Source organism: Erythrolamprus reginae, chromosome 3, assembly GCF_031021105.1.
Source record: "Erythrolamprus reginae isolate rEryReg1 chromosome 3, rEryReg1.hap1, whole genome shotgun sequence".
Lineage (NCBI taxonomy): Eukaryota > Metazoa > Chordata > Lepidosauria > Squamata > Dipsadidae > Erythrolamprus > Erythrolamprus reginae.
In genome coordinates, this window is record NC_091952.1 from 19,492,884 (window position 1) to 19,510,406 (window position 17,523).

General features: G+C 39.1%; 1 protein-coding gene across 2 annotated transcripts in view; it reads left to right on the plus strand.

The window, feature by feature from the left end:
* The window catches only part of BMP7 (bone morphogenetic protein 7), a 141,544-nt gene extending 124,339 nt beyond the window's left edge, over positions 1-17,205 (plus strand). Inside the window, exons 4-7 of one of the 2 annotated variants that reach the window (XM_070744572.1) lie at positions 6,464-6,676; positions 8,291-8,367; positions 12,085-12,195; positions 15,019-17,205. In XM_070744572.1, the coding sequence (XP_070600673.1) occupies positions 6,464-6,676; positions 8,291-8,367; positions 12,085-12,195; positions 15,019-15,168 (551 nt within the window). In that variant the 3' untranslated portion in view covers positions 15,169-17,205. The remainder of the gene's footprint in view (positions 1-6,463; positions 6,677-8,290; positions 8,368-12,084; positions 12,196-15,018) is intronic. The other variant, XM_070744573.1, reaches the window with a different exon arrangement.
* The last annotated feature ends 318 nt before the right edge of the window (positions 17,206-17,523 follow it).

The following is a 17,523-nucleotide window of genomic DNA, read 5'->3' on the forward strand; positions in this document are numbered from 1 at the left end:
CTCTGTTGTAAGGCTGCCCGACCTACATCTGAATGAAGAGTCATAAAAAGGAAGACAAGGTCCTTGTTTAGTTATTGTCTTCTTCACTGATTTGGTTTCAATTATTCTCCTAAAATGGTTTTCAAACCCTGGTTTAGACTTTCCATTGCCCACTCCCCAAAGATTATTACATGCACCTGATAGTCATCTTAGCTGAACCCTTTAGATCAAGTAATTTCTTGTTTTGTTCTTGTGTTTGGTGATATAAACAAACTGACATCTTATTCCTTAGACTGAATGAAGACTAATAAGAAGAAGCTAAATTTGTTAATGGAAGAGAAGTACATGTGGGCGTTGGCTTCAGTCTTGTGACCATTTCATTCACCCCATGGAGGTTTGAGTCTAGATGGGATGGTTTTGAAGGCACTTTGAAATTCTAATTGAAACATAAGCTCACATTCAATAGGAACTAAACAACTCATGACTTGTTTTGGTCATTGTTTCAGAGATATTTTCTTACTTAAACAGGCAAACAGAATGACCAAAGGCAGAAACCCAGTGAGAGTGGAAATGACTTTCTGCTAGCTTGCTCATGGTTACTACCTTTGGCAGTCATTGATGGGATTGATCTACCCAGTCTCCATAAAGTTAGTATGGAATTGATCTATTGAATTTCTGGATGGCAGAACGTCAACACTGTAGCTTCCATAATTTTTCCAAATTTCAATTCCATGGGATTTTTGGACACATTCTTAAGATAGCCCAATTGAGTTAAATTTAGTTCAAAAATTGTTGCCCTCTAATGCACTGTTTTCACCCAGGTTAGGTTATAGACATAGTCTATATCCCTCCTGTATGGCAAGTATTGATGGAAAGACGCTATCCTGCCGCTCAGGAGAGGTGGCGATTGTGGGTCACATGCTCCTTGGATGTTCCTTTTACACAGAGATTAAGAAAAAAAACATATTCTGCCAACAACTGCTAGGTATCCTGACCGTTCCAACACTACCTATCTTCAGTGGCTGCTGAAGGATGAACAGTCCATAACTACAACACAGATGGGCAGATTCTACGCAGCAGCACTAAGGATTCGTCGCAAGCACCTGTCTTCTCGACCATAGTGATGTTATATAACAATTGTAGTAAACCCCTTGCACTACTTAGTCCATTACCTTTTAGTGTTGAACCTACAACAGGCCACACAGTTTATGGATTGTAATTTTAGTATAGTTAGACCATGTATAATTGACAGACTAGATTTTATCATAGATTTTAGTTGTTATTTATTATTTTATAATAGAATTTTTAATTGCATATACATTAAGTATTATTATTTGTTCTGGTCTCTGGGCTAGGACTGTAATAATAATTTTAAAAATTGACATAGTATATAGATCACAATTTCTATTCTTTGGTAGTTAAATCCAACAATTGTAGATGGAAGGAAGGAAGGAACAGTGGTAGAAGGAAGGAAAGGAAGGAAGGGGGGAAGGAAGGAAAGAGAGAGAGAGAGAAGGAAAGAAAGGAGAGGGGGGAAGGAGGGAATTCTAGTGAGTTTTTGTTTATTCTTAAAAATTTTGATTAAATGAAGAAATGCAAGAAAGGCTAAAGTAATCCATTAGCTTCGGGCATTCTGTTATCTTCTAAGTCCATGAATGCTTTCCTTCCTGACATTATATTGGAGCAATAGCTGACTTTCTAAAGTTAACTTGATTTCTTACATATTCGTTCATATCCTGTTTGTCTCATTACGGTGGCGAGTTGAAGAAAACTCTTAAACAGCTTGATTTTAGGCACACATGCTTGACAGTAAATCCCGTGCAATTTATTGGCCTCCATAGCTAAAGAAATGTTCAATGAATGTAGACTTGGAGCCACAGCTAGTTTAAAGCATATTTGTGTCTTTAAGTCTTTGTGAGAACTCATCAGAGTGACTGCAAAGTAACTTGCACTATAATGACATTAGAGCAGAAGCTAGGGAGTTACTACAGATAGGAATGAGAGCTTTTTTGAAAAAAAAAACCCTTAAAACAGGGCTCCCCAACTCCCTCGGCCACCACCCACAATCGGGCCATGACCTAGTCAGAATCGGGCTGCGTGAGAGCATGTGTGCATGTACACATATAGCTACAAACACACGAGCGGCGGGCTGTTGTGTAGAGATGTATTCCAGTCCACAACTCGTGCCTCCCAGTTCCCCCCACAGCTAAGCCACCATCTTGACTTAAAAGATTTATTAAATTAAATTAAATCTATTTCTAAATTATCTATAAAATACTGCTTAAGAAAGAAAACAGTGGCTTTCAAATTTTCCAAATTTTTACTTCTAGTATTTCAAAATGAATGATTTGGCCCAGATTTACTGAACAACATAATAGATTAAATATCATTGATATTATAAACATTATTGACTAAATGAGTATGCTAGGGAGCTAAAAAATTGCCATATTTCTGGTGACCCCCGCGTGCCTCAGAAATCCATTGGATGCTGGTATTATTTATAAGTGGTATGAATACATTTCCTCTGAAAAATCAGTCTGTTCTCTGGCTATTCTGGTCAGTTAAATGACGATTGGATTTTGGAAGTGTCTCAAAAAGTGCTGATAGGTGTCAGGATGGGGGTAATTAAAGTCCGTTTGAACCTTAAATCATCCTGGAGGTGATGGATTGAGAGCGCAGACATTTGTTCTTAAAGCAAGATTTCTTTTTATTATAAAAGTACAAAATTAAATATGTCACGAGGGACAAATGAAAAATACATGTTCACATTATGGCTGCTAAGACAGGAAGGAATTAGCAAATATGGAGAAAGGCATAAAGACGGATGTGAGGTATAATGACGTAGCAGGATTTTACATCATAGTAGGAGGATCTAATAAAACACACACACACAGTTAACTATTTAATTACTGAATGACTCTGAATGTCTCTGGGGCTGTCAAAATTCAGTGTGACAATAGGATCTCTCGCATTGTTAACTTGGGGACTAGATCTTGAAATCATTTAGAGGATTCATGTATCCTGTGCCACATCAATTTGTCTGACTGCTAAGATGGATTTAAGAGGGCTGTCTGGTTTTCAACAAATCTTAAGTCCCTCAATACACTCAATTTTCACCAATCTCTAGAAGGCTAATCTAGGGGATTAGATCCTAATCAAGGACCTAATCTAGCTTCCAAGATGAGGTTGTTCCATGAATAGGAGCCATCACAGATCTTCAGGCTTCAATTTTACTCCCCAAAATGGACCACCATTATTAGCTTCTTCTGGGACACTCATATTGGACAATAATACTTGGAGTTCCAGCCCCAAAGGGCTTCATAGGCTGCAACCTGCATTGTGAATTGTACCCAGAAACATACGAGGGTCACCCAGAAAGTAATGCACCACATTTTTTCTTCAACAATTATTTATTGAATACAATGAAACTGACACACAAGAAAGAATGATGTTTCTTCTACACTTCCTATTTTTCCACGTAATCTCTGGCTCGTTCTATGGCCTTCCTCCAGCGAGACACAAGGACGTGTATGCTCTGTCGGTACCACTCCTTGTTCTGGTCACAAAGCCATTTCTGCACTGTGTGAATCACCTCTTCGTCATCCTCAAAATGTCTTTCGTGACTAACCGTACTTCTGTCGACTGCAGATTCTCCATCAACTGTACACAAACGTTTGTGAATGTTCCCAACGGTTTCTTTCTCCGCAGTGAGAAATTCAATGACGACACGCTTCCTGTAACGTACATCACTTACAGACGCCATTTCGAAACACTGCTGCAGCTACGCTATCTGTCTGAAGAAATGCAAAATTTACACACGCTCTCTTGACAATTCAAATAATGAATATCTAAAGTTTCATATTTGTACCATTTCTGTAGCCTGAGAAAAAAATGTGGTGCATTACCTTATTTGTAACATATTTTTTATTTTTTATTTTTATTTATTGGATTTGTATGCCGCCCCTCTCCGTAGACTCGGGGCGGCTAACAACAGTGACAAAAAACAGAATATAAAAATCCAATACTACAACAGTTAAAAACCCTTGTTATAAAACCAATCATACATACAAACATACCATGCATAAATTGTAGAAGCCTAGGGGGAAAGATTATCTTAATTCCCCCATGCCTGACGGCAGAGGTGGGTTTTGAGGAGCTTACAAAAGGCAAGGAGGGTGGGGGCTTTCTAATCTCTGGGGGGAGTTGGTTCCAGAGGGTTGGGGCCGCCACAGAGAAATCTCTACCCCTGGACCCTGCCAACCAACATTGTTTAGTTGACGGGACCCGGAGAAGACCCACTCTGTGGGACCTAAGTGGTCACTGGGATTTGTGCGACAGAAGGCGGTCCCTGAGATAAACTGGCCCGGTGCCATGAAGGGCTTTATAGGTCATAACCAACACTTTGAATTGTGACCGGAAACTGATCGGCAACCAATGCAGACTGCGGAGTTTTGGTGTGACATGGGCATATTTAGGGAAGCCCATGATTGCTCTCGCAGCTGCATTCTGCACGATCTGAAGTTTCCGAACACTTTTCAAAGGTAGTCCCATGTAGAGAGCGTTACAGTAGTTGAGCCTCGAGGTGATGAGGGCATGAGTGACTGTGAGCAGTGACTCCTGGTCCAAATAGGGCCGCAACTGGTGTGCCAGGCGAACCTGGGCAAACGCCCCCCTCACCACAGCTGATGCCATTAATGTAGGTGTACCAACCAGTAAATGGGGTGCTGTGTTCTGAGCCAACTGCACCCTTAAAGGGGCTGTCAAAGTAGCTTGATGTAATAAACACTGTTGCAGTAGTCCTCAAAATCACCTTTGATTATATAAGACTAAAAATTTTAATCAGAAATAGCTGTTTCTCTCTATCTCTCAAATTGATGTTTTCTGGAAACATACCAGATTTTATTTTAGGACATTTAAATTTTCAACTATTAACTATCCAAGGAGAATTTAGTGTTCTGTTGGACTTTTATGGCTCTTTTTTAAAAAAATGAGCACATTAAATTATAACTGGTTGAACTCAAGAAACTTCCCACACCACACAATTTAAAGAGTAGGAGAAATTAATATTGAAATTGACCTGGAGTAACCTAGCTTTCAATAGAGGTAATTGCTTCCGGAACAGCAAATTTCAAAATGGAAGGTGATTTTTTTTTAATTGACCCGTTACTTGTATGAAACGTCTCACATTAATTTCCATGTCTAAAAACAAGAGCAAGAGCACTTAGACTTATGTACCGTTCCATAGTGCCTTTACAGCACACTCTCAGTGGTTTGCAATGTCAGCATATTGCCCCCAACAATCTGGGTTCTCATTTTACCAACCTTGGAAGGGTGGAAGGATGAGTAAACCTTGGTCCTCATCAGAATCGAATTCCTGGCTGTGGGCAGACCTAGCCAGCGGTATTGTATGCTAACCATTGTGTCACCATGCACGTTCTAACTTCCTACACATTGGAGACTTCCATTATTATTGGCGTAACTGGAAAATAGGCAACAATTATTTATTTATTTATTTATTTATTTATTTATTCGATTTTTATGCCGCCGTTCTCCTTAGACTCAGGGCGGTTTACAACATGTTAGCAATAGCACTTTTTAACATGCGTCTGCCAAGGACTTCAGAGGATAATCAGAACTGCAGAAAAAACAATTGCTGCCAATCTGCCTTCCATTGAGGGCCTGTAGACTGCAAGGGTCAAAAAGAGGGCTGTGAAAATATTTACTGACCCCTCGCATCCTGGACATAAACTGTTTCAACTCTTACCCTCAAAACGTCGCTATAGAGCACTGCACACCAAGACAACTAGACACATGAACAGTTTTTCCCCGAACACCATCACTCTACTAAACAAATAATTCCCTCAACACTGTCAAATTTTTTACTGTCCGCACTTCTATTTCTACTAGTTTTACTGTATGCACTTCTATTTCTATGAGTCTCAGTGACTGACTAGGTCCCACAGAGTTGGCCTTCTTCAGGTCCCGTCAACCAGACAATGTTGCTTGGTGGGGCCAAGGGGAAGAACCTTCTCTGTGGGGGGGCCGGCCCTCTGGAATCAGCTCCCCCCCAGTGATTCACATTGTGCCATCACTCTGCTAAACATATAATTCCCCCAACACTGTCAAACTATTTACTAAGTCTGCACTACTATTTCTACTAGTTTTTTTCTCATCATTCCCATCACCCATTTCCTCCCACTTAGGACTGTATGACTGTAACTTGTTGCTTGTATCCTAAGATTTTTATTAATATTGATTGTTCTTCATTGCTTATTTGACCCCTGTGACAACCATTAAGTGTTGTACCACATGATTCTTGAAAAATCTATATTTTCTTTTATGTACACTGAGAGCATATGCACCAAGACAAATTCCTTGTGTGTCCAATCACACTTGGCCAATAACGAATTCTATTCTATTCTATTCTATTCTACTCTATTCTAAAACTAATTTGCCTTTCTGCTCTTCTTTCTCTTTCACGCAGGACAAAGCATCAATCCCAAGTTTGCTGGTCTTATTGGAAGGCACGGCCCACAAAACAAACAGCCCTTTACGGTGGCCTTTTTCAAAGCTAACGAAATGCATCTCCGAAGCATCCGTTCTACAGGCGGTAAACAGCGGAATCAAAACCGTTCAAAGGCACCTAAAAATCCAGAAGGCTTTCGAGTGTCAAATCTTGGAGGTATGCAGACATTAGGTTTGTGATTTCCATAACATTAATCTTGGGGATTAAGTGAATGCTGAAACTTTTTTTTCCTGGTAGTTTCGTCTCTTTCCTAAATTGTTTTCGTTTTCAGCTGAGAAGAAATGAAATCTGAGTGTTGCTTTCTCTGCTGTGAACTTGCTTAGATGTTGAGAAGTCTGCAAAACTGCTTCTCTGCAACCCCAACTACACTGCTCAAAAAATAATAATAAAGGGAACACTTAAACAACACAATATAACTCCAAGTAAATCAAATTTCTATGAAATCAGACTGTCCACTTAGGAAGCAACACTGATTGACAATCAATTTCACATGCTGTTGTGCACGTTCAACTTTGTACAGAACAAAGTATTCAGTGAGAATATTTCATTCATTCAGATCTAGGATGTGTTATTGGAATGATCCCTTTATCTCTTTGAGCAGTATAGTTCTCAACCACTATTTTGAGCATTCTAAATCTGAAGGACAATAACCCCTTGAATTCAGGACAAAATAAGATGGTTGCTTTGAGTGTTCACTGTAGAAAAGAAAAACTATCTTGCTCCCGTTGTTTCATCTGGAGGTCACTTTCTTATAGATAAGGTCTACATCCTGGGTTTCTCAGGCATGACACTTGGAAAAGTACACCAAGGGGCTGAATTATATTGTCACACAGTATTGCAACAATGATATAGACCAGGGGTCTCCAATCTTAGCAACTTTAAGATATGTGGACTTCAAATCCCAGAATTCCCCAGCCAACATGGCTGGCTGAAGAATTCTGGGAGTTGAAATCCACATGCTTTCGAATTACCAAGATTGAAGGCCCCTGGGATAGACAATGTCTGTATTATGGAGAGAAAGCTATAGATTAAAATATGTATCCAGTCACACTTTCATGAAGGAACCTTACCAGTTTTGGTCTTCAGTACATGGCAAGTTTTATGATTGGCCAGCACCACAATGTTGTGCTTGGGAGGGGAAGGGAAGCGAAGCGAAGGAAGTTATTGGATTTAGAACTGCACCTGTGCTGCAGTCTAAACCAGTGTTTCCCAACCTTGGCCATTTGAAGATATTTGGACTGGCTGGGCTGGCTGGGGAATTCTGGGAGTTGAAGTCCAGATATCTTCAATTGGCCAAGGTTGGGAAACACTGGTCTAGACATTACATGCTTTCTGAAATTTTCTTCAAACTCTACATCTGTTGTATAAATGTTTATAGAATTCAGATCAATATATCAATGTGTTGAAGGAATCTTAAGGAACCATTATGTAGGTTTTATGGATTAATATTTGGCATTCTTTTTTAGCTTTCATTTATTTATTTATATCCCACTTTTATTATTTTTGTAAATAATAAGATGATGATGAACATACCTAGTGCTCCTTCCTCCTCCACACAACAGTAACCTGGTGGGATGGGGTGGGCTGAGAGATACACAGGTCCTTCTAGAGTTGCATGGAATTTTATTACACTGTAGATATTGTTAGTATTTTAAACAAATTTTTCAAAAAGTCTTGTGTGAATGTAACTACATTCCGTCTGCTAATCTACACCTTAATAATAATATTGCCACTTGGTCTAACTTTGCTTTGCCTTCTTTTTTTGCCCGACGCTCTCCAACTCAGAAAACACCAGCAATGATCAGAGGCAATCTTGCAAGAAACATGAACTTTATGTCAGTTTCAAGGATCTTGGCTGGCAGGTAATGCTACTTTTTTTTTTTTGCTTGGAATTAGAGATTTCCCCTTGTGCTTTAAGTCTACTTATTTTCTAAGTGGGTAATGTGACTTCCTTTTCCTATTATTTCCACTATAGAATAGAATAGAGTACAGTACAGTACAGTACAGTACAATAGAATACAATAGAATAGAATACAATAGAACAGAACAGAATACAATAGAATAGAATAGAATAGAACAGAACAGAATAGAATAGAATAGAATTCTTTATTGGCCAAGTGTGATTGGACAAGGAATTTGTCTTTGGTGCATATGGTCTCAGTGTACACATTGTAAAAGAAGATATACATTTGTCAAGAATCATGAGGTACAAAAGCAAACGCCCAATCTGTTTTGGCAGGTAAAATCATGCGGTCTCCATGTTGATTGCAAATAATTCCAGGGCAAACGATCTTTCCTTTCTGTTTCTCCTAAAATAAGCTCTAGCATGTTTTAAAAGCATGTGTACACCTAAGCCCTACCCTCAAAGTAAGCCCTACTTAAGTGCCTGCGAAGTCAGCTTCCCATTTTGTCCGGTTGCTTTTGGTGCTGTGGTCACGAGGCGGGGTGTTAATGGAACTGGCCCACATGTCCCACACCAGCTTTACCTCAGGGCACCCGCAGCCTGGCCACCCACGCCCTAATGCCTATCTCACAATGGCAGCTCCAGCAGCCATATGCATCAGGAGACAATATGGCCGCCAACCCAGTTTGTCTGCTGGGTGCAACAGAGCAGGAAGCCAAGTGTTGTGTTGGTGCCGTGGCCGCGAGGTGAGGCAGGTGTTGGGGTGCTGGTGGCCTGGCTGCGGGACCCCTGAATTTAGCCAGTGCAGGACATGTGGGGGAACTCAACCCCTCTGCTTCATAGCAGAATCACTGCAGCACCACTTGGTGGTGGGGGGGGGGGAATAAGACCCCCCCCCCCAAAATAGTGCATATGCACCAAAGACAAATTCCTTGTGTGTCCAATCACATTTGGCCAATAAAGAATTCTATTCTATTCTATTTTGGTGCCCAAAAGAAAATATGACCCAGTCTTATTTTCGGGGAAATACTGTAGTCCCATTAATTTATTGTTATAAGCCACCCTGAGTCCCATTGGGATTGGACGTCATGGAAGTCAAATTAATTTGTGAGGTCTGTGTTCAGTTCTGGAGACCTCACCTACAAAAAGATATTGACAAAATTGAACAGGTCCAAAGACGGGCTACAAGAATGGTGGAAGGTCTTAAGCATGAAATGTATCAGGAAAGACTTCATGAACTCAATTTGTATAGTCTGAAGGACAGAAGGAAAAGGGGGGACATGATCGAAACATTTAAATATGTTAAAGGGTTAAATAAGGTTCAGGAGGGAAGTGTTTTTAATAGGAAAGTGAACACAAGAACAAGGGGGCACAATCTGAAGTTAGTTGGGGGAAAGATCAGAAGCAACGTGAGAAAATATTATTTCACTGAAAAAGTAGTAGATCCTTGGAACAAACTTCCAGCAGACGTGGTTGGTAAATCCACAGTAACTGAATTTAAACATGCCTGGGCTAAACATATATCCATTGTAAGATAAAATACAGGAAATAGTATAAGGGCAGACTAGATGGGCCATGAGGTCTTTTTCTGCCGTCAGTCTTCTATGTTTCTATGTTTCTAATTAAATCAAATTAACATTAAATAAATTTCTATATCAAATTTGGATATCACCAGTGATGGGCCACTACCGGAACAGTCAGGTGGGGGGTAGTGTATTCCAAACGATAGGAGTGATGGCAAGAGAAGGCTCTTTTCCTGAACCATGCCAGAATTTTTAAACCAAAGGAATCAGTCATTTTAAAGCCACCTGTAGTGGGTAGGGCTGAGAGAAAGGCATTGGCTCAAAGTCAACTAGGTGGCTCTCATGCCTAAAATGGAACTAGAACTCACAGTCTCCCAATTTCTAGCTTGGTATCTTAACTACTGATAAGGAATGGATACTGATAGATAGAATTCTTTATTGGCCAAGTGTGATTGGACCCACAAGCAATTTGTCTTTGGTGCACATGCTCTCAGTGTTGTATTGTATTGACATCCTTCAGTCTCGAAAGACCATGCTCTGGATAAAACAAAACATAAAACAAAATACACATTTGTCAAGAATCATGAGGTAGAGCACTTAATGATTTTCATACGGGTCAAATAAGCAATGAGGAAACAATCAATATTAATAAAAAAATCTTAAGGATACAAGCAACACGTTATAGTCATACAGTCCTAAGTGGCAGGAAATGGATGATAGGAATGATGGGGGAAAACTAGTAGTGATAGTTATTTTTTATTTTTATTTATTTATTTGTCAAGCAATTATAGGGTGATAATTTGTACATATTAAACATTTGATAAGTGATGATAAAAAGTAGACAATAGGACAGGGACGGTAGGCACAATGGTGCGCTTATGCACACCCCTTACAGACCTCTTAGAAAGGAGGAGAGATCAATTGTAGATAGTCTAAGGTTAAAGGTTTTGGGGTTAGGAGTAGAAACCACAGAATCAGGTAGTGCATTCCAAGCGTTGATTACTCTGTTGCTGAAGTCGTATTTTTTGCAGTCAAGTTTGGAGCGTTTGACATTTAGTTTAAATCGATTTCGTGCTCGTGTGTTGTTGCAGTTGAAGATGAAGTAGTCTTTAACAGGTAGGACATTTTGGTATATGATTTTATGAACTATAATTAAGTCGGAACGGAGACGACTTAATTATAGTTTATAAAATCATATACCAATATGATATATGACAGTAGTGCAGACTTAGTAAATAGTTTGACAGTGTTGAGGGAATTATTTGTTTAGCAGAGTGATGGCATTTGGGAAAAAACTGTTCTTGTGTCTAGTTGTCTTGGTGTGCAGCGCTCTGTGGCGACGTTTTGAGAGTAGGAGTTGGGACAGTTTATGTCCTGGATGCGAGGGATTTATTATACAAGTCTAATAATAGGGGTTTTATTTTTAAAAAAGTAAAAATCGAATGTTTCTCCACTTCAGCAACTTTAAGACGTGCAGACTTCAATTCCCAGAATTCCCAGTTTAGCATAAGGGGAAGCAGTTAAAGTTACAGCGATTGAGAAACACAGCTTTAGGGGAAATGGAAAAAAAAAATCCACAGCAACCTCATCCAAGGTGATATCCTTGTACTGATTCTAGGGATAAATTAACGTGCCTGTGGCAGGAAATGGAGGTTAAGCTTTGTTAACCCTCTCGTTGATCTTTAGATCAGTGTTTCCCAACCTTGGCATCTTGAAGAGATCTGGACTTCAACTCCCAGAATTCCCCAGCCAGCGAATGCTGGCTGGGGAATTCTGGGAGTTGAAGTCCAGATCTCTTCAAGTTGCCAAGGTTGGGAAACACTGCTTTAGATGATAGCACAGACCAGAGACATTAATTTAGGCCTAGATAATCCCTAAACTTTTTTAAAGCAAAAGTAAACCTCCCCTAACCCCCATCGTTTTTAATCAACTTTCTTTTATTTTAAAAGAGAAACACGGGGAAAAACAATCTACAGAAATAAATTAAAATAAAAACAATATTATCTAACCAATTCAGTTTTAAATCTCCATTTAAGGGAATGTCCCATGTGTATACAGATGACTTGTAAGATTTTTTTGGAGGGGGGATGGGGTGGGGGAGATGTTTTTTAGCTTCTTGAGTCCTCTCCATATTTCTGCCTCACCCAATCCAGGATTGGATCATCGCTCCAGAAGGTTATGCTGCTTATTATTGCGAAGGAGAATGTGCTTTTCCATTGAACTCTTACATGAATGCAACAAATCATGCTATTGTACAGACACTGGTAAGTTTATCTTAAAAGTCTTTTGCAACAGATCTGTAGTCTGATCAGTGTCATTCCATTAAAAGAGAAAGTACAATAGAGGTGGACTATTGTATTTTTCGGCGTATAAGACACACCGGAGTATAAGATGAACCTTAGTTTTTGGGGAGGAAAATAGGGAGGGGAAATCTGCTTACCAGGTATTCATTTGGCTAGCGTCCTTAGTCTGGTCAACTTCAACACATTATTTTATCCTCTAGTTAGGTCTTTAAAAATACCTTATTCAGAGAAAGTAACAACAAAAGAGCTTGCAAGCCAGTAAGAGCTGGGAACATCATTAGCACCTGGAAAGTAACATTGTGGAGCAAGTAGAGTAATGGAAAAAACCCTGGAAAGACTTAGGGCTTGGAAAACATTCTTCACAGAGAGTAACAATGAAAGAGCTTGCAAGCCAGTGAGAGCTGGGAACGTTGTTAGCACCTGGTTAGGGCTGGAAAGAAACTTATTTGGAGCAAGTTATAGCAATGAAAAAACCCCTCCAAAGACTTAAGGCTTGGAAAACATTCTTTGCAGAGAGTAATAATGGAAAACATTATTTGCAGAGCGTAACAATGAAATAACCTGCAAGGTAAGAGCTGGGAAGATTGTTAACATCTAGTTAGGGCTGGAGGGAAAAAAGCTTTAAAAAAAGCTACATTCAGAGTATAAGATGCACCTAAATTTTAAGCCTCTTTTAGGGACAAAAATGGTGCGTCTTATACTCCCAAAAATACAGTATATGGATTTCAGGAAAGTAAAATAATCATTAACTACACATTAGCATTTCTTATATCTTCAATTTGGTAATTTGTCTGATACCAGGGTGGATGGTATTTGCTGAACTCTATGGATTCCTTGGTGCTTTCTGAATTTGGTGTTTCATTACCAAACTAGGTAACATCAAGTTTAAATCATGTCTCCACAGTTTGCCATTTATAGATAGGATGGCAGTTTCTGTCCTCTCCTCCTCTCGCCCTGTTAATATATATGGGTATGATTTCTGCTTTTATTCATGCTAAGCAAATGTACCTACTAGACCCATGATGCCAAATCTATGGCATGTGTGCCACAGGTGGCACATGGAGCCATATCTGCTGGCACATGAGCCGTTGCCCTAGCTCAGCTCCAGCGCCTGCCAGCTAATTTTTTGGTTCACATGGAGACTCTGTTTTTGGCCTCCGGAGGGCATCCAGGAGGCAGGGGAGGACATTTTTGCCCTTCCCAAGCTCCAAGAAAGCCTCTGGAGGGTGAAAAATGGGCCTATCTGGCCCACCAACAGTCAGGAAATGGGGGAACAGGGGCACATGAGCCAGCATTGAATGTGGGTGTGGGCACACACATGTGCACTATTTCGGCACCCAAGGGAAAAAAAGGTTTGCCATCACTGTATTAGACACATTTTTTTCATAGCAATATACTTCTCATATTTCCTCAAAAAACTTGACTTAAGAAAAAAATTGAGCAATATTTTCACAGATTATCAGCAGCTAAAATTCCATGTACGGGAAAGGATATTGGGTTACTCCAAGATTATAAACTAGATCTAATTATTAATTGACACTATGAGTAAAGTACTTGCAACTACATTGACAGTTCAGGAATAGCTAGTTTCACTACTTGGATGGTGGTAACCTGTCTTCTTCGGGCAACACCCAAAGTTGCCATGCAATCAGAGGAAATCAAGTGTTGCTAATAATAAGTGCCAAAACTGGATCTTCTAGTTCAATAATGGGTGGAAACATTGACAGGGTAGAAGAGTGTGAAGCTCAGCCAATTAGCATGTGTCTGTATGTATTTAAATACTGTGTCTATTTATAATTCATTATAAAAATGAAAAGTGAATAAATTGGATATGAAATGATCCAATGAAACCTTTCCCTGCAAAAGACAGGAGGAGAGAATGGAGGTAAATGCGGAAGCAAAAGCTTATTGTGTTCATATCAATAGTATCTTCATATCACCAATTTGTAAGACTAAGAGGAATATCTAAAGAACAATCACAAATTCACAGAGACCAATACTTTCTATGGCTGTAAGAGTTGCATTAATGATAGTGGGGTGTGAGTTGCTGTGCATGCACCACATACCCATAGTACCCACAAGTATACACATATATTGCAAATACTATTATCCCTAAACATTTACCCAGAATGCCTTTTATCCTCATCCTTCTTGCTCACTGCTCTTTCATGATTTCCTCAGGTAACAACTTTTGTTGATCTTCTTCAAGACCTGTTTCTTCTAAGCCCAATAATCATAGTCTTCTCAGTACAGAAGTCAAGGTGTCAGATTTCCTGGCTCCAGTTCAGATAGAACTTGGTGGTAAATTTGTTGAAAAACAAATTGAAAAACAAATTCCTTTCATTGTCTAGTACCCACAGAGCTTGCTCTATTCAACGTTCAAAAATACCTTGTTAATTCTTGCATGGGGATCACCAAATTTGTAGAAAAGCAGGCCTTTCAAGTATAAGTGGCAGGGATTATGTGGCACCAACATCAATGTGATAGAAACAGAGAAGGGAGAAAGAACCATAGTCCCTTTCTGCAAAACTATATTTCAAATTGCAAAATTCAAATGGCCACTAGATGGCATCAAGGAGTTCATCATTTTCAGTGTCTTTCCTGCCATCTAGTGGTTTCCCTGGTTTGCTACAGTCTCTGGTAGCCCAACTGACGTGCCTCCTCGGAGAGGGGCGGCATACAAACCTAATAAATTATTATTATTAAATTATTATTGTGTTGTATTTGTATTTGATATTCAGCTTAAATTCTTGTAAACATGTCTTGTAACTTATTTGCCTCCAGGTTCACTTTATAAACCCCGACACCGTGCCGAAGCCTTGCTGTGCCCCAACACAACTCAACGCCATTTCCGTCCTCTACTTCGATGACAGCTCCAACGTCATTTTGAAGAAATACCGAAACATGGTGGTACGAGCCTGTGGCTGCCATTAGCAGACTAGTCAGGAAAGCTATATCAGGATTTCAAAATGTGCAGACTGAATTGTTTTTCTAAAATTGAGAGAGGTTTTTTTTTAAAGGAAATAAAATGAGGAAAAAAAAGCTATTTTAGAAAGAACATTTCTAAACGGGCCAAAGGTTCAGGAATGATTTTTGGGAAGCAAAGCGCTTCTTGGAGCAAAGTTGACTTTAGATTGCACAGAAGCATCTTGGATGAAAATAAGGATGAATTCTAGGAACAGATTTTTTTCCCCCTGCAAGTGCCTTGTCAAGGAAACAGACTTCTTTTATTTCTTACTTTTCTAACGAAAAAGCTATTTGAGTTGTATATGAATGAGGAACACATCCATGAGCGCTACGTACAGGTTTATAAATCTTCTTCCTAAAGAAATGCACCACATGAATTAAAATGTATGAATGAATTTTTATCTGATTCCACTGGCTATCTTGACCACATTACAAGGAAGATGTGAATTTTGACCTCTTTTTTTTTAAAAAAAAAAATCCACGTCCTTACATGTCTGAGATGTTCCCTGCCAAGGCAGCTATAAAACTTTTGCACTGATTCCAGACACTGAGCATTATGTATATATATACTGTACTTTCTGCAGCTGGATGTCCTGTTTCCCATTCAAAACAAGCAGGCGGCATTACAAAGGTAAGAATAAGGGCTGCACACAATATCCTTGTATGGGCATGCATAGTGTTCCCTATACAAGACAGAGCCAGCAAGCTAAATGGCATACAGATTCGAATTGCGGTGAGCTGTGTTTAGTGTAATTCATGGACTTGCACAATTAAGCTTCCCCTGTTTGAGAAAACAGGGCTGACAATAGCATTTACTAGAATACTCACAATAAAATTTGCCAATCTATTTCCCAAGTCACAGTAGCAAACATGCAGATTTACTCTAATAATTGTTTAATCACTTCTTCTGGCAAGATATGTTCTTTTGCTATGCTTTAATCCAATTTGAGAGGCAAGAGAAAAGTCTTAACTACTCAGAAGAGTGAATCTCTCAATGTGCAGGAACAATGCATTCAGCCAATATAGAGATCTTTTGTTTCTGAAAAGTGCCTTCTCCCTTTTCTCTTTTTGGAAATGTAAATTTAAATCTTCCTCTAATCTGGAAAGGAGCAGGAAGGTGTAAAAAGTTAATACGATAATTGCTGTTGAATTAAAAGGCTACCATTCGTAAGGCATGTTCGTCAGACTAATCTGGATGAAGAGATGGACAACTTGTCAATATCTCCACAATGCTAAATGGCATGGAAATGTAATTCTGTTGAACAGTGGTAAGCATTTTGTGACCTGCAGATGCAACTGAATTGTAAATCTCCTATTTCATTATTAGTCACTGTGGCTGAGAAGCTGGAACTCAACATCTGTAGATCCATGTGTAACACATTTCTGCATAGATCATGCACACAAAATTAATCACTGGATAAAGCTTTTAGGAGAAAAAAAATACATATTGGATAGAGAGGAACATTAACGGGGCACAAATATTAATCAATAACTTGATACAAGGTAAATAATGAAGGTTCTATCATCAAATAGAATTGTTTCCAACTTGAGAATGTTATTGTTTCCAACTTGAGAATGTTATTGCTCATCCTCAATTAGCTTGAAGATGCCCCATGTACAGCAATATGACTTTCGGTTGGGTGTATGTTGTTTCAAAAGGAATTTTGACCATTCAGGAAAGTTTCATAGGAGAAGATACCAAGATAAGAACCTACATAGGAAGACTAAAGGAGCTGAACTCACAAAAGTGTTGAATTTCAAGCAGCAAGTGTAATATGCCCTCAGCTAAAGCTACATAAATATTGCATTTATAATACTGGGGTAGTTCAAAAAAGGACATTGTGGTTGAAAAGTATCTGAAGCCATTCAGTTTTGTTGCAACTGGTTGCAAAGTTGCAGATAATAACTCTCAATTACAGAACAAAGTCTCGTGGAAAGCCATATCTAATCATCGCTTGCTTCAAGAAAATGTCAAAGGTTTTTCTGCATTAAAAGATATTGATGTAGCGGAATCTTTTTTTTATCCTCGGCTATATGCAATATGTTATTTAATATATGCAAATTATCTGATGCCTGAAAAGTTTTGATAAACCCCAACTGGGAAGGATGAATTATATGTGGTAAGATCTTTTGCAAGCATCTAGCCAGTAGGATAGTTAAGATCTGGGTGTCCACATTTTTGTGGCTCTTTACCTGATTTTAAAAACCCCTTCGGAGAGGGGCGGCATACATACAAATCCAAATCCAAATAATAAAATAAATAAAATTATGATGGTAATTTATCAACCTTAAGTTTTACCTCATTGTATACCGCCCAAAGAA